At 44.1% G+C, this 27,377-nt stretch overlaps 1 protein-coding gene across 1 annotated transcript; it reads right to left on the bottom strand.

Annotated features, from left to right (window-relative positions):
- Casc3 (CASC3 exon junction complex subunit) lies at window positions 1-27,220 on the bottom strand. The gene is made up of 14 exons (XM_028889597.2): window positions 26,911-27,220; window positions 26,532-26,559; window positions 26,075-26,112; window positions 12,338-12,490; window positions 12,102-12,253; window positions 11,256-11,432; window positions 10,186-10,871; window positions 6,504-6,568; window positions 5,087-5,201; window positions 4,774-4,872; window positions 4,304-4,518; window positions 2,667-2,789; window positions 2,327-2,391; window positions 1-1,536 (listed from the first exon to the last, which is right to left on the bottom strand). The coding sequence occupies exons 1-13, from the start codon at window positions 27,136-27,138 to the stop codon at window positions 2,368-2,370; spliced, it is 2,103 nt and encodes a 700-aa protein (XP_028745430.1). The 5' UTR covers window positions 27,139-27,220; the 3' UTR covers window positions 1-1,536; window positions 2,327-2,367.
- Between the last annotated feature and the right edge of the window lie 157 nt (window positions 27,221-27,377).

Consider the following 27,377-nt stretch of genomic DNA (forward strand, 5'->3'; position numbering starts at 1 on the left):
TCAAGTCTATAGTCTAAATTTTATTATCTCCAAGTCACAATGCTGATCACAAATATGCACCTTTAAGACAGTAACAAAAACAGCACACAGGGTGAAATCTTTGCAACTAAACACAGTGGACCAACAGACAACTGTCACAGTGTCTTAAGGTCTGGGAATCTGGGCATGAGCCCACAGGCTTGAGGAAACATCTTCAGGTTTAAGGCAAAGGGAAGCCCATAAAAGGCACAACCACCAGCTACCCCTGGAAGAACCTCTTAGTGATTTCCTCCTTGGGGGTTACCCCCCACCCTGACTCAAGAGTGGTTAGGCCAGCTGTAGGAGGGAAGAATAAAAACAGTGACATTACTGGGGAGAGACAGCCGCCACCTTTCCCTCAGGTTCTGTAGGAACCTGGCAGGCATAGTGCTGCAGTAACAGACTTCCACAGAGGCACAGGGATGTGGTTTGGTGCCATGGAGAGGAATGACAGAAGGGAGAGCCTTTGCCCAGAAGGTGACTTGCTTCCTTAGGAGTCAAGGTACAGTTACCTTCTGTTTCCAAGTATAGGAGCAGAATTTGGGGAAAGTAAAGTAGTAACATCTAAAAACACTTGTAACAGGGAAGGCATGGAGAAGAACTGTAAAAGACAAGGCAGACAGACTGCTGGATAGTATCTGTCTCTAGAGATGCACTGGTCCACAGCAACTGGGAGGGGATGTAGTAGGAGGGATGTAGAGAAAAGAAGCAGAGCCCACTAGTTCCACTTACCTCAAAGACAGCCCTGAGGACTCAGCCATGCTTTCCCCTCATCGTGCAGAGGATCTCACGCCACCCTCCCTTCTCACAAAAGCATTCAGTTTGTTTTCTCCCTCCACAGCAGAGATTCTGCCTCCGTGGAGGACTGAAGCCCATCAGAATAGAGGTACTGAAGGAGGCTCAGACTTGTAAGACCTACACCCCAAACAAGGGCTCCTACTCACCCACTGAGCTCTCCTCTACAGCAGGATACTGCGTGCAGATAGCTTCCACAGGGTTAGGAGTTAGAGACTAATAAAGACCAATCACAAGGAAAAGGCCAGCTATTTTTACACTTGGTTGATACAGTCTCAATTATGTGGGAGTCAGGGAGGAGTCAAAAGGGACTCCAGAAAGGTAGTAAACTAGACTGAACTTGTTTCATGTAAAGTCAGGGGACAGATCAGGGAAAAGGAGAAAAAAACTAAGAATATTAATTTAAGAAGGGTAAGTCAGGCTTTAAAAATGAACATTCAAACAAGTAAAGCAGGAAGGAACTTCCCTGGGAGCAGAAGACACTTGAATTTCCGGGGAGAAAGTAAACAACAGTGAGATGCAGGCTTCTGACTCTGCAGGAATCTAGACTCTGAAGCCTGGGCTGTCCAGTCTCTGCTCCCATGAGTCCAGGCAGCTCAAGTGAAGAGTGGAGGTTTCTTCTCTCTCTAGCAGGCCTGTCCTCAGAGGAAGAGGGCTTCTCGTGCTCGGCTGGCAGGGTCACCCCACATTTCTCATCTCCCCCAAGTTTTCACCTTTCCTGTTCTATTGTGAGTTAAAAAGAGAAGAACTGTGTGTCAGTGGACCTCTGGGTATTCATATAAGCCTTCTCAGAAGGCCACATTTCTAAATAGTGTGGCTTATTTGGCGCCAAGGATCACCCTGGGCTTCTAAATAATGTGTTTGAATGACCACAAAACAAGAGCAATAAAAACACCCCAGAGTCAGGTGTGGCAGCCCACACCTGTAATCTGAGCAGTCAGGGGTGGAAGCAGAAAGATGGAAAGTTTGAGGCTGGCTAGGGTTATACAGTGCTATCTTTTTTCCTAAACAAAACCACACTCCTCCAAAGCTCTGAAACAGTCCCACCGCCTCTCTCTTCTAATAGCTTTACAACTGGCTTCTCTGGCTATAACAACTTAAATTCAGATTTTTTTCTTTCTTGATCTAGTTTAGATTGGGCTCCTGTATTTCTATTCTTCAGTTTCCCAAACGAAACTTTGAAGGGAGGGATGGTTTCTCTTCAATTTTGCCCAATGCATTCATAAAACAATTTCCCTGAGATATCTCATGACTATAATGTAAAGCATTAATTAGGTGGTTTTACATTTATTTATTTTCTGAGACAGGGTTTCTCTGTGTAGCTTTGGAGCCTTTCCTGGAACTCACTCTGTAGCCCAGGCTGGCCTCAAACTCACAAAGATCCGCCTGCCTCTGCCTCCTGAGTGCTGGGACTAAAGGCGTGCACCACCACTGCCCAGCTAGGTAGTTTTATTAAGCACATAAGGGTGAGAATTAGTTTTAGACTAAGAGTCACAGTACACTGGGTACTTACTTTCACATGATGTTACACTTAAAATATTTGCAAACTCAGTATTAACTGGAACCCCTGCTTACAACCTGAAATAAAAAAATTGGAATTTGTTACCATGTCACACACAAAAAGACTTCCATTAGCCACGTGTGGTGGCACACATCTTTGATCCCAGCATTCTGGGAGGCAGAGGCAGGTGGATCTCTGAGTCTGAGGCTAGGCTGGTCTACAGACTGAGTTCCAGGACAGTCAGGGATACATAGAGAGACCCTGTTTCAAAACAAACACACAAAGACTTCCACAGAAACACACCCCCTGGAGAAAGCAAGCCCACATGCTTAAGTGTGGGAGTGAGACTTACCTCAGGTGGAGGGGGTTTGATGGAGACTGGCTGGGGAGTCCTCCGGGGTGGGGAGGGTTTTGGCTGCACCTGCTGCTGGGCAGGGTTATAGTAGGTCACTCCTCCATACACCTGCGATGGAGCCTAGGAACCGTATAAAGCCAGGAGGAAAAAAAAAAAGTTAAGAATTAACCCAAATTAGGAGAAACAAAACATTAGCCAGTTACAAAAATAAAAAGCATGGAAGAACTTCAACTTTTAAAAAAATGTTTGTTTGTTTGTTTGTTTTTGGACAGGTGGAGTGGAATGCTCTACATAGTGAGACCTTGTCTCAAAAAAATAAACAAAACAAAACAAAACAAAAGAAAAAGAAAGAAAACTGGCTGAGCAGGCCAGGAGGAGCAAGGCAGAGAGCAGCCCTCCTCCACCTCCTTTGTTCTTGCCTCCAGGTTCCCGACCTGACTTCCTTCCATGATGAACAGTGATGCAGAAGGGTAAGCCACATAAGCCTTTCCTCCAGGTAACCCTGGTCACATGACTGCTTTTGGTTCACAGCAACAGTAACTCACTGCGACAGTGTCTGTGTGACTGTATGTTGGCGTCCTCAGAGGCCAGGAAGACCCCTGGAGCTGGAGTTACTGGCAGCTGTGAGCTGCCTGCCTGTCATAGGTGCTGGCACTGGACCTGGGTCCCTCTGCAAGAGCAAGTGCTCTTAACCACTGAGCCACCTTTCCAATTCCTGGTTTCCATCCTTTAAAGTAGTGTCCCACTCTTCCCAGTCCTTCCATTAGCTGACAAATAGAAAGGCTGAGCTCAGTGGTGGCATTCTAGATGCCGGAAGATATCAAGTGTTCTCAGGACAGGGATAGGATATATGGTCCAGGAAAGAATACACTGCTTCGTACAGCTGAATAAATAACACATGGGGCTGGGAGGTGGTGACGCACGCCTTTAATCCCAACACTTGGGAGGCAGAGGCAGGCGGATCTTTGTGAGTTCAAGGCCAGCCTGGGCTACAGAGCAAGATCCAGGAAAGGTACAAAGCTACACAGAGAAACCCTGTCTTGAGGGAAAAAAAAAAAAAAAACCTATAACAGATGATAACACCCATGATACATTGTAAGATACTGATCCTGATCCTTAAAGAAACTGAAGAGGCATGGTTTTCCCAAGCACTTAGGAGTCAGAGGCTGAGGATCATATATATATTCCCAGCCAGTGAGACCCTGCCTCAAAAATAAACAAACAAGCAAATAAATAATAAAAGAAAAAAATTGAAACAAAAATCAAGGCCACACTTAGTAGTGCATGCCTTTAATCACAGCACTCAGGAGGTACAGGCAGGTGGATCTCTTGTGAATTTAAAGCCAGCCTGGTCTACATAACAAGTTCCAGGCCATTAAGGGATATATGGCGAGATATCCCACATCAAAAAAAAAAAAAATGTAACACCAACAAAAAAATACTCTGAAAATAAGAAGCAATGATAGACATTACATAACCTGCATTTCCAGCTCCTGACCAGCAGGGGGTATTCTAGTGCCACACAGGAGAATTAGTGGCTTTGAAACCATCTTACAAAATTTTTTACCATTTTCTCCTACCACATTCCTGTGTGATTTAAAGGATGTATACCTAGAAAAAATCAGGCATCTTACCTGTGTGTTAGGATACAGATGAGGAGGTGGAGGAGGAGGTAATGCTCCTGGAGCATAAGGGTAACTGGGGTTACCAAAATTCATGACACCTGGAGCAGAAAAGTAAGTAGGAGCAAGCAACTGCTGGGGTGGTGGTTGTCCTGGAGACATGGACACTGGTGGTGGGTAGAGACCCGGATTGGGCAGAGGTGCTGGTGACTGATGGGGATGTAAACCTAGGCAAAGAAAGACAAACAAAAACTGTCAAGAAGGATACCCCCTTTATCATGGGATGACTTAACTTGGACTACTGAGCACAACAGGTTAGATTGCAATCCTTAAGATGAACTTATAAAATTGAGTTTGCTACATAAACAGCCAGAGTGGTCAGCATCACTGGATAGCACGACAGTGTTGAAAAGGTAGGGTTTGTAGAGTCCCTAACACAGATCCTTGCACACTATACGCATACAAGAGGGATGCAAGCGTACCTGGGTGAGGAAGGTGCATTTCTGGTTGTACAATCATGCCCTGGGGAGGCAGTGGAGCAGGGCTGTCACCATGGGTATAGATTGGTCCCTGGAACTGCACTGTAAGATATATTGAGATTCTTATAAACCCCGACCCTTCATACCACATCAGCAACGCTTTCTGTCCTACAGACCTTTGATGTTCTAAATCTTCCATATGAAGAAAATAGCAACTAGACAATGTGAGATAACCACTGTGAAGTCAGAAGGGAATTAAATGGTAGAAGGCTGGACACTGACAAGAAAGGTATCCCAACAATAAGCAAGAACTCACATGGATCGTAGTAATGTCCCTCCATGATACTGATATGCACAGGAGGAGCAGGAGGCTCTGGCACAGGTCTCTGCCGCTGGGATGAATAACGTTTAGCTCGACCACCCTGGACACCCTGAGATAAAGAGATTTGATTAAGACTCCAGAAGAGTGATTCTCAAGTCAAATCCTACCTGTTACAGGTTAGTAAAACTTGGTATATGGAAGTATTTATTTAATAAATATGTATAAAATGGACTGAAAATTTGATGAAAAAATCAGCATTTGAATGAACCCAAACCCTCTACATTTCTGAGGTTCAAATTAAAACAAAACAAATCCAATGAATAATCAATGGAAAAACTGCTATCAAGAACTTATGGGGGGGGGGCTGAAGAGATGGCTGTTTTTCTAGAGGACCTGGGTTCAACTCCCAGCACCTACATGGCAGCTCACAAATGTCTATAACTCCAGTTCCAGGACTTCTGACACCCTCACAAGACATATGTGCAGGAGGGAAAAAAATGAACATAAAAATAAATTATAAAAGAAAAAAATTTTAAAGGTTGGGCAGTGGTGGTTCACACCTTTAATCCCAGAGCCTGGGAGGCAGAGGCAGGTGGGTCTCTGTGAGTTTGAGGCCAGCCTGGTCTACAAAGCGAGTTAGTTCCAGGACAGCCAGGGCTGTTACTCTCAGAGAAACCATGTCTCAAAAAAACCCAAAGAACAACAACAAAAAACCCAACCAAACTTATACTGGCTGGCATAACAGCCTAAGCCTGTAGCCTCAGAACTCAGGATTCAAAGCAGGAAGACTGAGTTTGAAGCTTACCTGAGCTATATGATAAATTCCAGGCCAGTCTGTGTTGAAGGGTAAGAGATCATCTCAAATAATAAAAAGAGCTTATTTGGGTTTTTTAACAGTGAAAAAGTGTAGTGGTCTCAATGAGAGTGAACCACATTTGAATACCTGAATACCCCAGTTAGTGGAACATTTGGACAAGATCAGGGGGTGTGGCCTTGTGGAAGGAGGTGTGTCACTGGGATGGGCTTTGTGGTTTCAAAAGATGGGCTGTTCCAGGTGTGCTCTCTCTGCCTCCTACTTTCAGATCAAAAGGTCAGCTCTCAGATGATCCTCGAGCCCTCCGGAACTGGAAGTCCAATTACATGCTTTCTTTTCTAAGTTGCCTCAGTCATGGTGTTTTGTCACAGTAACTAAGGTCCAGGCATAGTGGTGCACACCTTTTAGTTGAAAGGCTGGAAGATCTAAGTCCAAGGCCTACCTAGTCTACATAGGGAACTTCAAGCCAGCTGGAGCTAAACAGTGAGATTCTATCTCAACACTTTTTTGACAGTACTGGAAGCTGAATCAAGGCTGTCATGCATTCTCTACCACCCAGTATACACAGCCCCAGTCCTCCTCCTTCCCATTTTGTACCATTTCTTCAATCCGGTTAAACTGAGGTGGAGGTCCTGCTCCCATATGGATGTGGTTGGGCATACCTGTAATATACCAAAAGTCACTGGTTGAACGCACATGTAATTGAATAGGAATCAAAGGTCATCAAGAAAGAAAATAAGTGCAGTTGGGCATGGTGGTGCATGCCACTAATCCCAGCACTTGGGAGGCAGAGGCAGGTGGATCTCCATTCGGTTCAAGGACAGCCTGGTCTACAAATCAAGTTCCAGGACAGCCAGGGCTATTACACAGAGAAACCCTGTCTCAAAAAACCAAAAGAAAAGAAAATAACCAATGCATTCTTCTCTTCTTTTAAACTAGCAAAATTCCTTTTAAAATTGTATGCTTAACTTGTCACTCTTGCAGAGGACCTGGGTTCAGTTCCCATCGAGCACATGCAAGCTTACAACCATCTCTAACTCTAGTTCCAGGGGATCCAATGCCCTCGCATGTATGTACACACATCAACTCAGGTGCACACACACATAAAATAAATATTTTAAACTGTCTGCTTCCTGTCAATGATAGCATTTGAAAATTTGCCCTTGTTGTCCAATAATCTTTATTGTAACAACAAAGTCCTTGAAAAAAGACTGGCAAATAAACTCAAGTTCAAATTTTTCCTACTAAATAAGGTATTTCTCTATATAGAAACTTTGGGAGGTTGTAATTAGCACATTAGGAAACATACCAAAAAGTGCTGGCCCAAATGTTTTCTAACAACACTAGCTATAAGAAAGAGAGTACATTCTTTCTGGATAAAAGTGATTTAGAACAAAAAGATGGCTCAATGGTTAAAGCACTCACTGTTCTTGCAGAGGACCCCGGTTTGATTCCCAGTACTCCCTTGGTGGCACACAGCCACCAATAACTCTAGTTCTAGGGAATCCTATCCCCTTCTTCAGGCCTTGGCCTCCTCAGGCATCAGACATGTATACTGCACAATTATACATGCAGGCAAAATACATACATAATAAAGTCAATAAATCCTAAAAATTTTATTTGTTTGCTTGTGTGTGTATGTGACCAAGGAAGTCAGAGATGTATTGGCTTCCTGAAGCTGTGGTTCTAGGCAGTTATGAATTGTTGGATGTGGGTGCTGGGAATTGAACTGGGGTTCCTCTGCAAGAACAAGCACTATATGCTCTTAACCAGTGAGCCAATTCTCTAGTCCTAAAGCAAATAAATCTTTTGTTTTGTTTTATTTTTCAAGACAGGGAGGGTTTCTCCGTGTAGTTTTGAATCTCGCTCTGTAGACCAGGCTGGCCTCGAACTCACAGAGATCCCCCTGGCTCTGCCTCCCGAGTGCTGGGAATAAAGGCATGTGCCACTGCCACCTGGTGCAAATAAATCTTAATAATAAACAAATAATTAAGCAAGTAAGTAAATAAATAAGATGGGGATGGGGGGTGGGGGGGGCTCACACCTTTAATCCCAGCACTCGGGAGGCAGAGGGAAGTAGATCTCTGAGTTTGAAGCCAGCCTGGGCTACAGAGTTCCAGAACACCCAGAGCAATACAGAGAAACCCTGTCTTGAAAAACCTAAATAAATAAAATAAGTAAAAATGATTTTTTTAAGTTAAAGGGGAATGTTTTATAGACAGTCTCCCAAAGATAGTAAAGTATCAGTACAAAAAGTTAAACTTCTCTGTCCAGCGATCAACTAACTCTAGGACGAATACAGTTTATACTAATTTTTAGTGCTCAAAAATTGACTGTACCAGCCCAGAGACTCCTCAGCTGGAACTGACCTGAAAGCCTCTTCCCTGGTACCACTAGCTCTTGTGGTACCAGAAGGCATCATGCAAGCTTCCAAAGAAAAGATGTAATCAAGAATACCCTGCTAGCCAGGCGGTAGTGGCGCACGCCTTTAATCCCAGCACTTAGGAGGCAGAGGCAGGCGGATCTCTGTGAGTTCGAGGCCAGCCTGGTCTCCAAAGCGAGTTCCAGGAAAGGTGCAAAGCTACACAGAGAAACCCTGTGTGTGTGGGGGGGGAACAACAGCTCTCTAATTGGACTTAAGATCCACTCAACAAGAGGGAGATCATGCCTGGTACTGGAAGCCTAGCCAACTACCCACGGTAGTGACGTAATGGATCTCAGGGAACTCACAACCACCATTTTCCTAAGTCAGCATAATCCCTAACTACCTTCTAAATATCTGTCCTTATACCCACAGATAATGTAGTCCTAACCACCCATCAAGGAAACTTCTCTTTGCAACAGATGAAGACCACTACAGAAAACCACAACCAATCAAAATGCAGTTTTAGAGCCCAGTCTCAACAGATACATCTATAAAACAACTTTCAAAACCTAAGAATCAGGGACCACTGAGGAAGAGGGAGGCAGAAAAATCTTAAGTGCCAAAGGATCAGGCAGTCTGCTGAGAGATTTTATTTCCTAGTATCAAAAGAAGGCAGAAGCAAGTCTTCTGCCAGGAAGAGACACCCAACCGGTGATCCAATACCCGTCAGCCCTGACAAGACATAGATAAGTAACATATAGACTGAGCAGGGTGAATGATGATGTATTTAGGAATATAAATATATAGATATATGCATGTAGCAACAGTTAATAAAAGAGGCCATGAATTTCAAAGAGAGCAAGGAGGAGGATATGGGAGGCTTTGGAAGGAAGGAAGGGGAAAATGATGTAATTATATTATAATCTCAAAAATTAAAAGGAATAATTAAAATAAAATCACCTGTACCAGAGTGCCAAAATTCCCAGTGCTCATGAAGAGTTCCAATCTTTAAGCTTGGCCTAGAGGGCTAGAGATGGCTCAGTCATTAAGAGCACTGGCTGCTCCTGACCTGGGTTCAATTCCTAGCATCCATATGGCAACTCACAATCTATAATTCTATTCCCAAGGGATCTGATGCCTTCTTCTAGCCTCTGTGAGCACTTACACATGGTGCACAGACTTGCGTGTTAGCAGAACACCTACACACAAAAATAAAATCTCCAAAAACGTTTGAGCTAGATATCAAAAACTAAATGGTAACTGATACATGTGCTTTTATTTCGTTTTATTTTCAGAGACAGGGTTTTCTGTGTAGCCCTGGCTATCCTGGAGCTTACTATGCAGACCAGGCTGGCCTCGAACTCAGAGATCAACCTGTCTCTGCGTCCTGAGTGCTGGGATTGAAGATGTGTGCCACCACCTGCCAGTGCTATATGTGTTTTTAAAACTGATTAACTCAAAGTCCAATTCTTCCTTCTAGCCGCATTTTAAATGCCCTAAAGCACCAGCATTCTACGCAGTTCTAGTGTCTCTCAGCTGTCTCTAGAAAGAAGGATATCAGAAGGGCTTTCCTTTAGAACAAACTATCCAGACTCAAATTCAAGTGTGTCTGCCTTCAAACAGTTAACCACTGGCTCAAACAGTTAACCACTGGCTCAAACAGTTGGAGGATGCTATCTTCTTTATCTTCTGTCACTTCTCGTGCAAGAAAAGGAAATGAATCTTGACCGATGCACTAAGTACTGATGGGACAGGCTTGGGTAACACAGAAAACTGCTCTGAGGACAGGCAGACAGACTGAGAATCTACACTTTTTGGTCTGTTAAGGAAAGAGAGCTTTCTGTCAGACACTCATTCCCAAGAGGGTAGTCCCAGGGACAAAAGAAAACCTAGTCCCCAGCCTGTAGTGCTTACCTCGAAGCTCCCGTGGTTGGAGGAAGGAAGGCTGTCCTGGACTCCAGTTCTGTTCCGCTATATTGAGCTGTGCCACATCTTGCTCCAGTCCACCTGTGGTAGAATCTACTGGAGCCTCCCAGTTCCCAGTCTTAGCAGCTGGAGGTGGAGTTGTTTCTGGGACTGTGGCTGCTGAAGTCAGCCCTTCAGATGGAGGAGGAACCTCCTCAGCAGCTTTGACTGCATCCCCAACTTTGGTCCGGGTCCTTCTTGCCCGGGAATAGGATTTCTTCTCAATGGGCCTGTCAGGAGCTGGTGGTACAGTGTCAGGAACAGTAGCTGGTGTCTCTGAGGGCGCCTCTTCTTTCTCAGGACTGCCAAGCAATGGAGCATCTGGTTCTGGAGATGGATCCCTCATAGGAGTCTGCTCCAGACGCCGTGACCGGTAATTAGCTTCATGCCTATGAGTCTCACCAGACCGGCCACCATGCTGCCCACCAACCTCCACAGGCCTATAACCAGTACGACCTTCCTTGAAGCCCCCAGATCGAGAATAATTTCTGGATGCAGACATGCGGCCAGTACCTGCTGCATTCCTGTTAATAAATGTCCTTGGTGGTAGGGTACCCCCAGGACCCTGATGGCGATGGGACTTGTTTGATCGATCACCAATCCAGTTTGGATCTCTTTGTGGAGGACTTCCAAATCTGAAACAGTAAAATTAAGAAAAACATAAGAAGGGGGCTGGAGAAATGGCTCAGAGGTTAAGAGCACAAGCACTGCTTGCTCTTCCACAGGTCCCAAGTTCAATTCCCAGCAACCACATGGTGGCTCACAACCACCTGTAATGAGATCTGGTGCCCTCTTCTGGCCTGCAGGGATATGTGTACTGTATACATAATAAATAAGTTAAAAAAAAAAAAAAAAGAAAAGAAAAGAAAAAGGAAAAGAAAAACGTAAGAAGAGAGCCCTCCAAGTATATATGTAGAGAGTCAAGGAGTTGTTCCCATCCCATACTTACTCACTTGAAAGATTAGAAATGCATTTAGAAGAGCAGAGTATCAGTAATCTAGGCTCCTGAATTTCCTTACCGAGGTTTCCGGATTCTTCGGGGTTTGATGTCATCAGGATTGTGAGCGGATCGAATATCATAGCCATAAAGAGCAATGAGCTCCTGTCGGGACTTTGGGGCCTGTTCATCTTCACGGAACTTATCATGCTCCCAGCGACCCTCATCCTTCCATAGCTTTCGCTGACGTCCTTTGGGTCTGGGTCAAACCAACCAGAGGTGTCTTGAGACAATTAATACTTTGAAATTATCTCTCTACTAGAATGTAGCCTATAAAAACCTCCTATCTCAGGAGCCACAGGTTAAAGGCCATAAAGGTGTAATGATTTAGGATCTGAAGACAACCACCCTGAATCTGGATCCCAGCTCCTTTACCACCAACAGTTACCAAATCTTTTCTTTTCTTTTTTTTTTTTTTAAAGACAGGGTCTCACCACGTTAACTCTAGCTGGCCTGGAAATTGCTATATGTAGATAAGGCTGGCCTTGAACTCACCTCTCTGAGATCTTCCTGCCTCTGCCTCCTGAGAGCTGAGATCAGGGGTCACACTAGCACACCCACCTCTTTTTGCTTTATGAGACAGGGTCCCACTATAGCCCAAGCTGGCATCAAGCTTATAACCATACTGCTTCAGACTCCTGAGTGCTAGGACTACAAGTGTATGATACCATACCTAGCAACTAGTTACCAAGTACCGTAAGCTGTATTTTTCTCATCTGTACAGAAGGACTAATCCTAACACTTATCTTAAAATGTTCTGAGTAGTAAAGGAAACAATACAGGCAAAGAGGTCATCAAAGCAGCCAACACACAGCAAGCACTAAGCACAAGCTAGCCAGCAGTGGGAATAGCAAAAGATGGCTGTTACCGAACTTCCTCTTCCTGAGTTTGTCCTCGAAGATCATGCTCAAAGAAGAGCCCTTTCCTGGGTATATATGCTGGATTTTTCCGATCTTCATCATCATCCAAATGCTTAGGGCCTTTTTTACCCACTTTGTTCTCTACAGGCTCTGTGCTCTCCTGGAAGATAAAGGACTCCTTACTCTTCCAAGGAGGTGAGAGGCCCTATGCCAGCCCCAAGTGGAGACTAGGCTGGGTACTGACCTGTCCATCCCCGCTTTGCCTCTCTCCCGTCACAGTGCCTTTAGTATCAGGCTTTTCTTCTCCCTTCTCTTTTGCTGAGGAATCAGCAGCATCATTAGCCTCTGATTTCAACTCCACTTTGGAGTTTTCCTCTTCACTGTATTCTTCTTCACCCTGAAAAAGTATCCTTGTTAATCATGGAGATGAGATCTGAACAGTAAGTTTTTATTTTCCATTCTTTTGGGAAGCATTTTCTGACAACCTTTTGCGAGTATTAGAATGGAAACAAGCACTGCAAGTATGGCAGCACACGTGTACAATCCAGCAGCTGAAAGACAAGAAGACTACGTGTTCAAGATCCCTTCAGCTCATAGTAAGTTTAAGGCCATCCTGTGCTACATGAGACCCTGCCTCACAAAAACAAAACACATGGACTGGAGGGATAGCTCAGTTGATAAAATGCTTGCCGCAAAAGCATGAGGACCTAAGTTTAGCACCATGCACAAAGCCAGGCATGGTGGTACACACTTGCAATTCCAGAGCTGAAGAGACACAGACAGGGGATTCTCGGGGAACTGCTGGCCAGTTGACCTGACTCAATTGATAAGTCTTTGGTCTTCATGAGAGACCCTGTGTGAAAAAATGAAGTAGATAGCTCTAAGGAATGACACCTGAGGTTGCCTTCAGTCCTCCAGACACACATGCGAGCACGCGCGCGCGCGCGCGCACACACACACATACCCCATAAGCAATTTTAAAAAATGGATTACATTAAAAATTACCAATCTTTCTGATTATGTAGCTTGAGGTGGCACACACCTATAATCCCAGCAACTCAGGAAACTGAAGTGAAAAGATTTAGAGTTCAAGGCTAGCCTGGGTATCCCATTAATAGCCTACCTAAAAGAAAATGAAATAAAAAATAGAGTCCTTCTGAATCTGGCATCTCTAACTCTCAGGATTTCTATAAGCAGACTGAGAAAACATGAAGACAAAAACTTTCCATGGCTCACGTGGAGGTCAGAGGACAATTTGGAAGTCAGTTCTCTCCTTCCACGTGTGGATTCCAGAAACTAAACTCAGGTTGACAGGCTTTTTGGCAAGTACCCTTACTCACTGAGTAATCTCAAGAGTCTCCATACCCCCTCTTTTGGAGCTAGGGATTGAATCCAAGGCCTGGGGTATATTTATTCCACCGCTGAACTATAGTCCTAGCTTGCTTACAGTTCATGACTTAGTTTCCCCCCCTTACTGTGGATCAGACTCAGGTCCTCAAACACACAATACAAGCACTAACCAGTGAGTTATGTGCACCACAGGCCCAAGTCACACCAACTTCTTGTTTTAGAGACAAGAGTCTCACTATGCAGCACTGCCTGGTTTGAGCTTATTTTGTAGACCAGGGTGGCCTGGAACACAGAGAGATATGCCTGCCAAGTGTTAGAATTAAAGGCATGCACTCCCACCCCCAGCTTCTAAGACTGTATTTTTTTAAATATTTACTTATTTTATGTATATGAGTGACCTGTCTTCATTCATACCAGAAGAGGGCACCAGATCTCATTACAGATGGTTGTGAGCCTCCATGTGGTTGCTGGGAACTGGACTCAGGCCCTCTGAAGAGCAGCCTGTGCTCTTAACCTCTGAGCCGTCTCTCCAGGCCTAAGACTGTACTTTTTATGTCTGTGATAGGAGTATTGAATTTCCTACAGCAGGAGATTCCCAGAGAAAACAAACCCTATCCACAACAACACCCTAAAATTAAGATTTTTATCTGGAAAATCTTAGAGAATGACCTGCCATAGAAACGAAAACAAACAATGCATGAGTACTCTCTCTGAACTATTACTCCCCCATTACCACCCCTTTTTTCTCTGAGACAAGGTCTTGCCATGTCTTGACTGGTCTCGAACTTCCTGTGTAGTCTGTGTTGGCTTCAAACCTGTCTCTCCCTCCTGATGTTGGGATTAAATGTGTGAGCCACCACACTTTTTTTTTCCTTCTCTTAACACACAAATTTGAATAATACAGTTCCTAACATTGTTAGGTCTCTCTGTTTGGTGGTGGTGCATGCTGTAATCCTAGCATTGGGGAGCCAGAGGCAGGCAGGATCTCTGTGAGTTCCAAGACAGTCAAAGCTACCCACACAGAGAAACCCTGGGGGTGGGGGAATGGGGAGGAAGAGGTATCATTAGCATACTAAAATGGGAAAAGAAGTGAAGGTATGGCTAGCTCCACATAGGGAAAAGCAGTGGCTATACAACGTGGTCATACTCTCTTCCCCATTCTCTCCAAACCTAATGCTTAGGAGACATAACTGAATTACAGAGGGAGGTTTAAAGAGCTATTAAGAATGCAAAGAAATTGGCTGAAGGGAAGGTGGTTTAGTCACTAATGATGTATTAAACCTCTGCCACCTGCTAGATGTATGCCCATTGATCTCTTACTCTCCTACTGTACCTGGCACCTAACCTAAGTCAGACTGCCTTCTTTCTTCAGGCTAGCCTACCAGGATCTGGTAAAGACAACATGTGAGAGTCCTGGCTAGGCTTCAAACTTTCAATGTTCTGTCCTTTTTTTCAAATAAAGCTAAGCTTGCCCAATTGACCTAGACAAACAAGCCAATTAATCCCTCTTCCCATTTCTGTGTTTATACTCCAAAGCACTCATCATCTGGATGTTTTGTCTTCAAAGTGTTCTGAGTGGCAATTCTCAGAAAAGAGATGGAGAACTAAAGAAGCCTCACTACACCTGCAACGTGACAATCAGTCTTTATCTACAGCTTAACAAGCACCCTTGATTCTTTTCATCCTCTGCAATTCTATTGTTTTCCCTCTCTTTGGGGATGAGAGGATGGCAATCATTCAGTACTTTCCTTACTCCTAGGTTATGGAACAGACACACAAGCTTGCTGTGTACATACATACTTCTTCACTATGCTCTTCTACTCGTATGCTCTCTGAATCTCACCCTTAAATCTATTTTTATTCTATGCATATATGTGTGCACCTGAATGTATGTTAAGTGGACCACGTGCATGCAGAAACCTGTGGTTGTCAGGAGGCATAAGATCCCTTGGAACTGGAGTTACAGGTGGTTGTGAGCTGCCATGTGGGTGCTGGGAACAGAACCAGGGTCCTCTGCAAGAGCAGTAACAGTTCTTACCCACCAGTTTCCCACCCTCACCTCTGTCCTCTTTCTTTCCTTCCTTCTTGAGGCAGGGTCTAATTATAGCTTAGGCTGGCTTGAAATTATGTAGCTGAGACTGGCTTTGAACTAGTGAGTTATCCCCATCCCAAGAGCTGGATTTATAGGCATGCTACCATGTCCATCTAATTAAAGACGTAAAAGTAGTGTTATCACTATTAATGAGGGAACTTTGTTTTATACATTTTATTTAGGGAGTGATGGAATGTCAATGAGGAAATGTGTATATTCCTATTGAGAAACTCATTTTGCTGGTTGTAATGATACATACCTTTGATACCAGTTTAAGGAGGCAGAAGCAGGCAGATATGTGAATTTGAGGCTAGCATGGTCTATACAGTGAGTTCCAGGCCAACCAGGGATAAAAAGTGAGACCCAGGGGCTGGAGAGATGGCTCAGAGGGTAAGAGAACTGGCTGCTTTTCCTGAGGTCCTGAGTTCAATTCCCAGCAACCACATGGTGGCTCACAACCATCTATAATGAGATCTGGTGCCCTCTTCTGGCGTACAAGCAGACTACTGTATGCATAATTAATAAAAGTTTAAAAAAAAAGAAATTAAAAAAGAAAAGTGAGACCCAATATTACACACAAACACAAAGAAAGAAACCTAATTTTGTTAACCGGGCAAAAAGAACAGCATAGTGCTGAGGAGACTTCAAGTCAGATTCAAAGCCTGTAGTCCCTGTATGCCCTACCTCCACACAATAATAAATGTCAAAGATGTGTAAGTACGTTGTGGAATATTATTTTAAGCTGTGTTACTCTGCCTGTCTAAAACACCTGATTGGTCTAATAAAGAGCTGAACGGCCAATAGCCAGGGCAAGCAGAGAGAATAGAAAAGTTGGCGAGAAATAAGCCAAGCTAAGGCGGGCATTTATAAGAAATAGTCTCCATGTGTGATTATTTGGAGCTGGGTGGTGGGCCCCCTAACAATAAAGAGTAATAAAACAACCAATGACACAAGTGTCTGCAGAGGCTGGAAACAGGTGTCAGATCCCATGAAGCTAAAGTTACAGGTGGCTGTGAGCCACCCAAAGTGGGCCTGGGACCTGGGACTGAACTCAGGTTCTCTGGAAGAGCAGCAAATGCTCTTAACTGCTGAGCCATCTCTCCAGCCTTATCTAATAATAAATTTTAAAGAATTTATTATTAACACACTAAAAGAGCACAAGGCACAATTCTTCAACAGGTGTGACTGACTCACACCCACAACAAGCGCTTTAGAACTCTGTTCACTGCAGAGTGTCTCCTCAGCCATTGCCCACAAGTCCCTGAGAAAGGCCTAGATATGTAGGTGTAGACATGAGGCCTGGCTCCATCTGCAACTATGGAAAGGAGACTTCTACTCCCATGAGACCACCTGGGTTTCCCACACTGGACCAGTTCTACTTTTTCTTCTCTCTTTCAGGGGTCATCATTCTTAAGTTCACTTTACTTTCCTATGGACTCGAAGTAGTACACAATGAAGTATGGTACTTGGAACTTTTTTATTTAGAGTCAGCAACAGTAAGCTTCTTTTTATTTATTTACTTATTTTTGGTCTTTAGAGACAGGGTTTCTCTGTGTAGTTTTTGGAGCCTGTCCTGTATCTCGACCTGTAGACCAGGCTGGCCTCGAACTCAAAGAGATCCACCTGGCTCTGCCTCCCAAGTGCTGGGATTAAAGGCATGCGCCACCACTGCCTGGCTAGTAAGCTTCTTTTTAAGAAGAGAAAAAAGTTATAAATCTGCCAAACATTCTACTATGAATGAAATACTTTCCCTGATTTCTTTGAGGATGCATTGTGCTTTAGCTTATTTATATGGTGCATTAGGTGCATTACATGCATTAATCTACACATGGAACACCAACCTTGCACCTGTGGGATAAAGACATTTGTTCATCATGTATGATTCTTTTTTTTTTTTTTTTTGGTTTGTTTGTTTGTTTGTTTGTTTGAGACAGTGTTTCTCTGTGTAGCTTTGGAGCCTGTCCTGGAACTCACCCTATAGACCAGACTGGCCTTGAACTCATGGAGATCCTTCTGCCTCTGCTTCCCAAGTGCTGGGATTCAGGTTGTGCATCACCACTGCCTGGTTATGATGTGTGATGTTAATGTGTTTGCAGGTATTTGCTGAGAACTTCTGCATTTTCACTCATCTGAGAAAATGGTCTGTTGTTTTGTTGTTATGTTTTTACAAACTGTCTTGGATTCCAGGATGATATTGGCTTCATACAATGTACTTGGCAGTGTTCCTTCTCTATTTTGTGGAACAAATTAAGAAGGACTGGGAGGAGATCTTCCTTAGAAGTTTGACAGAATTCATCAGTGAATCCATTTGGTCTCAGGTTTTCCTTTGTGGGGCGATGTGCTGGCTAGTTTGATGTCAACTCAAAATAATCTTAGAGCTGGAATAACCTCAGAGAGGGAACCTCAATAAGGAAAGGCCTCTGAAGACCGGGCTGCAGCCATGCCTGTAGAGCCCTTTCTTTATCAGGGACTGATGTGGGGCCGAGTCCATTGTGGTTGGTGCTATTCCTGGTCCTGGGTTCTGTACGAAAGCAGGCTGAGCCAGTCATGAGGAGCAAACAGTAAGCAGCACTCCTCATGGCCTCTGTATCAGCTCCTGCCTCCAGGTTCCTGCCGGGTTTGAGTTTCTGCCTTAGCTTCCTGTTATAGAATATTCCTTTACACTGTATGAAGATGTGTCACTGTGACTGATTTAATAAAGAGCTGAATGGCTATTAGCTAGACAGGAAGAGGTTGGTTAGGTGTGACTTCGAGGGACAGAGAGCTCTGGGAAGAAGAAAGGAGGAATCGCCAGAAGATTCAGAGGGAACACACATGCAGGAGTAAAAGCCATGAGTCACTTGTCAACATGTAGATGAATAGAAATGGGTTAATTTAAGTTATAAGAGCTAGTTAGAAACAAGCCTAAGCTAAGCCGGGCTTTCATAATTAATAAGTCTCCAAGTCGTTTTTTGTAAGCTGGTAGCCCTCCAAAAAACCCAGCTACAGGATATGAGTCAAATAAACCCTTTCCTCCCATGTTGCATCTTATCATGGCGTTTCATCACAGCAATAGTAGCCCTAAGACATGACATTTGATTATGGTCAAGAATTCTGCAGTTTTCTGACATCTCCAATACCCTGGGGTCTCCACTGCAACTTAGACATCCCCTTTACAGCCTCAAGCACTAGCCTCCCAGAGCCTCGATGCAGGGAATCTAAGCAGGCACAAACTGCCTGACTTCAGTTCCTTTCTTGAACCTTAGTGCAAGCCTCTGGTGAACCCCTCATTCTTGAATCTTGCCCAATTCTACCTCTTAAAACAGAGGTATGTGCTGGGCAGTGGTGGCACACGCCTTTAATCCCAGCACTTGGAGGCAGAGGCAGGCAAATCTCTGTAACTTCAAGGCCAGTCTGGTGTACACAGTGGTACACAGTGTGTTTCAGGTTAGACAAGGCTGCCCTATCTCAAAAACAAAACAATAAAAATGTCTGTCTGGCTCATATTCTCTCCTATACTTTGCCTTTTTTCTTTCCCTTACTACTTATTCCTCCAACTTTTTTTTTTTAATTTTAAAAATTAAGTCAGATTTTTTTCAAGATTTACTTATTATGTATACAGAAGAGGGCACCAGATCTCATTACAGATGGTTGTGAGCCACCATGTGGATGCTGGGAATTGAACTCAGGACCTCTGGAAGAGAAGTCGGTGCTCTTAACCACTGAGCCATCTCTCCAGCCCTGCCAATTTTTAACTAAACTGGAGACTCTCCCAAGTAAAAAACAAATCATCTTTTGACCTCGAAGTAGTCTCTCTAGCTTTCCTTTCAGTCAAAATTTTCTTTGTTCTTTTACTCAATGCTGGGTTGAATCAAGTGCCCTCCCACTGAGCTCCAGCTCCATCCCCTTCTTAATTTTCTTTTATTTATTCTTTTTTGTTTTGTTTCGTTTTTCGAGACAGGGTTTCTCCATGTAGTTTTGGTGCCTGTGCTGGATTTCATTCTGCAGATCAGGCTGGCCTCAAACTCACAGAGATCAGCCTGGCTGATTAAAGGCATGCACCACCATGCCTGGCCCTAATAACAACATTTCTTAAAAAAAGGTTTCTTAGATCACTCTGGAAAAAATGGAAGTAACACATCTTTTTGGTTGTTTTATAATACTGGAGAGTGAACCCAGGGCCTTGTAAATACTTAACAGTCTACCACTGAGCTACAAACCCCAACCCTTTTTCAATTTTTTTTTTTTTTTTTAAGTTTTTTGAGACAGGGTTTCTCTGTATATCCCTGGCTGTCCTGGAACTTATTCTGTTGACCAGGCTGGCCTTGAACTCACAGAGATCCACCGGCCTCTGCCTCCTGAGTGTTGGATTATAGACATGAGGCACCACTGCACAGCACTTTTCAAATTTTTATTCTGAAGCCTGGCATGGAAGTATATGCTAAGGCAGAGGCAAGTGGATGTCTGTGAGTTCAGGGCAGACTTGATCTACAAACCAAGTTTCAGACCATCAAGTACACATAGATCCTGTCTCAAATTGAAATTAAAAAAAAAAATTCTGCGACAAGATTTTTCTATGTTCCCGGGCTGGCCTTTGTGACCTCCTGCCTCACCATCTTAAGTATCTGAGACACACAGTTTATTTCTCTTCAATCTCTACAGCAAAACCCAAAGCTTTACAACCACACTATGTTAACAAGGTGTGTCTTAAACTCTCAACTCTAAATGTATACACAGAAGTACTGACCGCCATAGCACTTGCACAGTGCTGGCTTAGGAGGAAGCAGAGATGTAAACAGACCAAAGAACAGAAACCCTGAAGTAACCAACAGTCATTCACTGCTGAGACCAGTAAATGTAAATGGAAAAGCTTATGGTACAATCTCAGGGTCAAACTGACCAGCTGTCAAGGTTCCTTCTTGAACCCGAACAGCAAAGAGACAACGGAAGAGAGAACAAACCAATCAGCACAAGGAAGTTCCAGCACAAGCTGGGGAGAAGAACGAAAACAAGAAACCTCAGAAAGCTTCCCTTATTTTTCACCATCACAGAAAAATGGGAGAGGGAGCTCTGTGAAGTGAGAAAAGGTACAATACCTTTCTAACAGTACCCTAAACCATGCTTTCTTCTAAAGGGTTAGAAAAACAAACTTAGCCGGGCAGTGGTGGCCCACTCCTTTAATCCTAGCACTCGGGAGGCTGAGCCAGGCGGATCTCTGTGAGTTCAAGGCCAGCCTGGTCTACAGAGCTAGTCCAGGACAGTCTCCAAAGCTACACAGAGAAACCCTGTCTCGAAGAAAAAAAAAAAAAGAAAGAAAGAAAAAGAAAAAGAAAAACAAACTTACACAAAAATGAATAGGTAAATAAATGGCTGGAGAGACTTTCAGTAGTTAAGAGCACTTGTTGATTTTGAAGAGGATCCAGGTTCAAGTCCCAGCACTCATAGTGACTCACAACCACGAGTACTCAAGTTCTAGGGATCCAACATACTTTGAGGGCACTAGGAATAAATGTGTTGCACACACATACATGTAGGCAGAACATTCATACATATAAAATAAATAAATCTTGCCTGCACAATGTACCTAAAGAAAAAAGGTCTCCCACTCAAGGACAGAATCCTGTGGTTAAGACAAATAAGGTTCAGGCCAGCTAGGGCTATAGAAAAAAAGACTGTCTGGAAAATAAAAAAAATTAATAAAAACAACTAGGCATGTTCTCCTCTTAACACCTTCACTAGATTCTCTTTAGATTATCCTTCTTGGGTAATTTTTGGTTTTGTTGTTGTTCTTTTTTATTTATTTTTCCTTTCTTTTTGAGACAGGGTTTTACTATGTAGCTTTGGCTGGCCTAGGATTTGCTGGGTAGACCAAGCTGGCCTCAGACTCAGATTCACCTGCCTCTGTCTCCCATTAAAAGTGTGCACCACCATGTCCAGCTTTATCCTTCTTTTCATCAATAACCTCAACTAACTGCCTCATTCTGACTTGTCCCGAAATCCTTTGCTGTGGTACCCATCAAGCACCCCAGGAAGGAACACTTGAGTAGAACCCCCTCAAAGCTTTTAGTAGGGTTCACAGGCTGAACTGGCAGCCACATTGAACTGCATTTCCTGCTGCAGCTGAGAGCCACATAGAAAGGATAAAAAGAACAGCATGTCCATCTACAAACAACAAAGGCATGTCAGGCTATACCCTATCAAAAGTACAACTTCACACACCCTTTTTTTGTTGTTTTGTTTCTTTCTTTCTTTCTTTTTTTAAATATTTATTTATTTATTTTATGTATATGAGTGACCTGTCTTCACGTACACCAGAAGAGGAAATCAGATCCCATAACAGATGGTTGTGAGCCACCATGTGGATACTGGGAATTGAACTCAGGACCTCTGGAAGAACAGCCAACGCTCTTAACCACTGAGACATTTCTCCAGCCCGTTGTTTTGTTTCGAGACAGGGTTTCTCTGTGTAGCTTTGGAGCCTGTCCTGGAACTTGCTCTGTAGACCAGGCTGGCCTCGAACTCAGAGATCCACCCACCTCTGCCTCCCAAGTGCTGGGATTAAAGGCGTGTGCCACCACTGCCCAGCACACAACTTCACACACTTTTAATCCCAGCACTCGGGAGGTAGAGGCAAGCAGATCTCTATGAGTTCAAGACCAGCTTAGTCTACAGAACAAGTTCCAGGACAACCAAGGCTATGCAGAGAAACCCTGTTCTGAAAAACAAACAAACAAAAAATACATTGCCTCATTATGCCAAGTGGTGGTGGTACATGCCTTTAATCTCCCAACTTGAGAGGCAGAGACAGGCAGATGATTTCTCTGAGTACAAGGCCAGCCTGATCAACAAAGTTGAGTTAGAGGACAGTCAGGGCTACACAAAGAAACCTTCTCTTGAAAAACAAAAACAAAATAAATATATATAATACACACACAATTTTGACTTCAAAATAAGCTAAAAAATATGTCATAAAACTATGTGTGAGGCAAGGGAGATGGCTCAGATGATAAATGCTGTGGGATGATCCTTCTGTACGCTGTGAATGTGTGTTGCTCTCATTGGTTGATAATAAAGCTGTTTCGGCCTATGGTAGGGCAGGATAAGGTTAGGCAGCACAATCAAACTGAGGACTGGGATGAAGAGGACGGAATCGGGAGCAGCCCAAGGAACAAGATGTCAGAGGACCAGTAAGTCATGGACCATGTGGCAATAAATTGATTAAAAGAAATGAGTTAATTTATGTGTAAGGGCTAGTTACTAATAAGCCTGAGCTATCTGTCAAGCACTTCTAATTAATATAAGCCTCTTTGGGGTAATTTGGGAAGTGGCTGCCAGATATTTGGGACTGGGTGGTTGGGACAGACACTCTAACTCCAACTACAGGTAAAGGTACTAATGACCTAAATTTGATCCCTGGGACCCACATGGTGGAAATAGATAGAGAACGAACTTCTACAAAGTGTCCTCTATTTTCCATATATATGATATGGCACAAACACACACAGCACATACACAAGTACATAACTAAGTGTTCAAAAACACCTTTTAAAAGAAAAGTAACCAGGTGTGGTGGTGTATACCTTTAATCCTAGCACTCAAGAAGATGAGGCACAAGAATGGTTAGTGCCAGGCTAGTACAAGCATAAAGCAAAACCTAAAGAAGTGGACTGGCAAGATGGCTCAGCAGGGAGGCACTAGTTACAAGCCCGACAACCTCAATTCACTCTCTAGGACCCACATGGTACATAGAACAAGAGAACTGACTCCCACAGTTGTCCTCTGACCAGCACAAGCATCCTGTTGGACCCTACACCCTCAAACCAAATAAATAAAACATTAAAATTGAAAACAGAGGAGGAGCCCGGCAGTGGCGGCACACACCTTTAATCCCAGCACTTGGGAGGCAGAAGCAAGTGGATCTCTGTGAATTTGAGGCCAGCCTGGGCTACAGAGTGAGTTCCAGGGCAGCCAAAGATACAGAGAAACAGTGTCTTGAAAAACTAAAAAATAAAAGAAATCGTATCTTAAACTTTAACACTTGAAAGCTTCATAGATTCCTTTGCTCTTCAAACATCCCAAACCTGGTTGGACAAGCCCTGAACTGGAGCATGAAAAAATAAACTTAAAAAGCCATCTGGGGCTGGAGAGATGGCTCAGAGGTTAAGAGCACTGACTGCTCTTCCAGAGGACCTGAGTTCAATTCCCAGCAACCACATAGTGGCTCACAACCATCTGTAATGAGATCTGGTGCCCTCTTCTGGCCTGCAGTCATACATGCTGTATACATAATATATAAATAAACCTTTAAAAAAAAAAAAAAGTCATCTAAAACCTAACCCACTACTGAATTTCTGAGTATTGTCTCTTTTTTAGTTATTAACTCCATTAATCAATCTAAACACTGACTTCTTCTTTAGATACCAAATTAGATTTAATTGAGGGGGGAGTCCTTTAGTCCAACCAAAATAATTCTCACACTGGTCCACATCTTGCCAGTCTCACTAGATGTCTAGGGAACCACCATCAAGTTCCTTAGATTATTTTAAAAAACATTTTTTAAACCCTTTTTTGGAGACAGTTTGCTATAAAGCCAAAGGCTGGCCTTGAACTCTTGATCCTTTAGAGTGCTGGAATTTTAGGTGCGTTGTATATTATGACACCTAATTCCTAAGCAACTTCAATGTCTTCTTTGCAGTCTTGCCTCATCCACAGTTGATGTCGAGCAAACCTTCTGCGTGATCTCTCTCTCTGCTCTCAGAATTACACCCAAACTCCTTTATAAACAGAATGGTAAGCCGCTCTACACTTACAGTCAGGGGCTGCAGACTCAGCAGTGAAAATTCACTAGCTGCTCTTGCAGAGGACTTACCTGGTTTCAGTTCATACCACTCACATGGTGGCTCAAAACCATCTGTACTCATCATGAACATAAGTTCAGGCAAACACACATACACATAAAATAAATCTTTTTTAAAAAAAGTTTCACGGGGGGGGGGGGGGGGCACGGGGCGGGGCGCGTGGTGGCACTCACCTTTAATCCCAGCACTCAGGAGGCAGAGCCAGGCGGATCTCTGTGAGGTCGAGGCCAGCCTGGGCTACCAAGTGAGTTCCAGGAAAGGCGCAAAGCTACACAGAGAAACCCTGTCTCGAGGGAAAAAGAAAAGTTTCATTTTCTGTTTTGTTTTTTTCCTGATAGGGTCTTGTTTATAGCCCAGGATGGCCCTGAACTTGAAACAATCTTCTTGCCCCTGTCCAAGTACTAGAATTTGAATATATCTGTGCAGAAATGTGCACATCTATAAACATGCATGTGGAGCTCAGAGGATTAGGTATTCTCAGGAAAGGTGTCCATCTTATGTTTCTGACACAGGGTCTCTCTGTGGTTTGGAGCTCATCAGGAAGACTAGACCATGGCCTCTGGCGCTCTGTTTCTGCCTGTATTACACATGCCATCACACCCAACTTCGTACACTGGTTCTGGGGATTGAATTCAGGCCCTCTTTACCAACTAAGCCATCTCCCCAGCCCTTATTTGAATTTATATTTTGCTGAATTCATTTCTATGCCACAAGCTTTTGTTTTCTCAGTTTTTCTAGAGTACTGTTTTCTTCTAAAATAGGAATTTTGAAATAATGTTTACTGTTACATCTCCCAGGTTGTAATATAGTCTAAGACAGTCAAAATCTTAGGAGATTTATAGGATAAGGGCTGAGGTAGTAGCCTCAGTAGTAGAACACTTCTCTGCATGCGCCTACCTCTAGGCTCAAGCCCTAGAATCAAAAAACAAATCACAAAATCTAACTAATGAAACAAATTTATAGAACAAATTCTTGACCCATAATCCAATTCTCCCCAAATATAACCCCATCACCAAAATACAAAACTCAGAAGTCTGTTCGACAACTCTGGGGCAGATCATTCTAGAACAAAGTCATTCTGACAGTATCTACAGTTATTTAGCCAAGCAAAACAAAACATGCTGTCTGCCCTGGGAAACACTCCCATAGACACCAAAAAGCCCTATCTATAAAATAAGGGATGGATTTTTCCCCCACAAACCATTCAGAATGGGGAAGAGGGGTCCAAGTGGCTGTCTTTTCAACCTAGATGGCATAAAGTGAACTGTCACATCTTGTAAAGGGTTTCAGTATCTTCTCATTCTCTGCCTCAGAAACTCACTTTGTTCAAATGAGAATAAACCAATTAACACTGTGATCCATAGCTTGAAGAGTTTCAAGTTGCTGTCATCAGCTTAACAAGATCTTCTCTAAAAGACTTTTTTGTCATTGTTTTTCGAGACAGGGTTTCTCTGTGTAGCCCTAGCTGTGCAGAACTCACTCTGTAGACCAGGCCTTGAACTCACAGATATCCACCTGCCTTTGCCTCTAGGGCTGGGATTAAAGACGTGGGCCACCGCCGCCCTGCTTCTAACAGACTTTTAAAAGCATAAATGAAGAACACACAAACAGAGAAACAAGTCAGGGAATTTTTGTACCACGCAAATATAGGTTTTAAAAAGACATTTTCTGACCATAAGGAAAAAGAATCTATCACACTCACTTCCGAATCTTCTGCACTTTCATAATCGGAAAGAACAGCTGCAAGGAAAACACAAATATGTGAAAGGGGGGAAGAAAATAATGAAAATTATTATAACTATATTCCTGACTGGTCGCTTTGGATCAGACGAAAAACCTCACTTAATTTGGACAGCAACTTTTGAGACGCGTGAAATTATAGTTTCCATTTATTTACAGATGGAGAAGTTGGTGACTATGCTGACAAAAAAAACTATGCTATTGGCAGGTGGTACTGTAAGTCACTGCAGCGATCTCAATCTGTCACCTTCCAAAAAGGAACCAAAACAACCATGCTCGTGATCACCATGGTACAAAAAGCTACTCCTGGGCACACACCCCGAAAAAACCCTTAACAATCCGAGAGAAATCCACCGTTAGAAATAGGTGGTCTCGGTTCATGTCCAAAACACTCATCATGATAAAGTAAACTCACTCACCATCGCCTTCCATGCCATCTTCACTCTCCTGAGAGGAAGAAGACGACACGGGTTAGACCTGTAATATCCAGACGTGGGGAGCCCACCCGCAATTAAACGTGAGGGAGAACCGAAAAATCAACCCAACTGGTTGACTCGGGATATGGAGACAGGTAAACCTTCCTAAGTCACAATCAAGAAGGCCAATTCTCTACACCTCCAAACCCAGCTTCCGTACAAACATCCGCGTTGCACGCCCGGCGCTCAGAAACCACCCAGCCCTTCTTCCCTGGGGCTGGATGCAGCGGGATAGCCTTCCCCTCGACCAGGAGGCCGAGCATCTCGCATCACCTACAGCCCGCCCCCTTCCCGGGTCGCCGCCCGGCAAGCGCTCACTCACACACTCCGACTCCTCCGCGCTCTTGACGCCCCCGCTCTCCACCCGCCGCAGATGGAGGCCCCCGCCGCGGCCGCCGCGCTGAGAAGGCAGCGAGCCACTACCGCCGCCGCCGGCGCTCCCGCTGCAGCTGCCGCCGCCCCGCCCCGGAGAGCCGCTGTCGGAACCCGAAGCACCGGATTCTTCGTCCTCCGTGTCCTGGGAAGCGCGCTGCCGACGCCGGTCCGCCATCTTACGGAGAACGGCCGCCGCTGGTCAGCTCCTTACGCACCACGCCCGTCGCAGAGGCTGCCGGGAGGCTCGAGAGGAGTCCCGGCGTGCTTCACGTCCAGGGCGGACCGCCCCTCTTCCCGTGGGGCGGGGCCTGCTCCCTGCGGCACGTTTTCGGGAGAGCGAGGTGACGTCTGTCGGTGACGTAAGGGGGCGTGGCTCGGCACTTCGTTTCCCCCGTGCGGGCGCAGGGCGCGGGG

The sequence above is a fragment of the Peromyscus leucopus genome, chromosome 8b (assembly GCF_004664715.2).
Source record: "Peromyscus leucopus breed LL Stock chromosome 8b, UCI_PerLeu_2.1, whole genome shotgun sequence".
NCBI lineage: Eukaryota > Metazoa > Chordata > Mammalia > Rodentia > Cricetidae > Peromyscus > Peromyscus leucopus.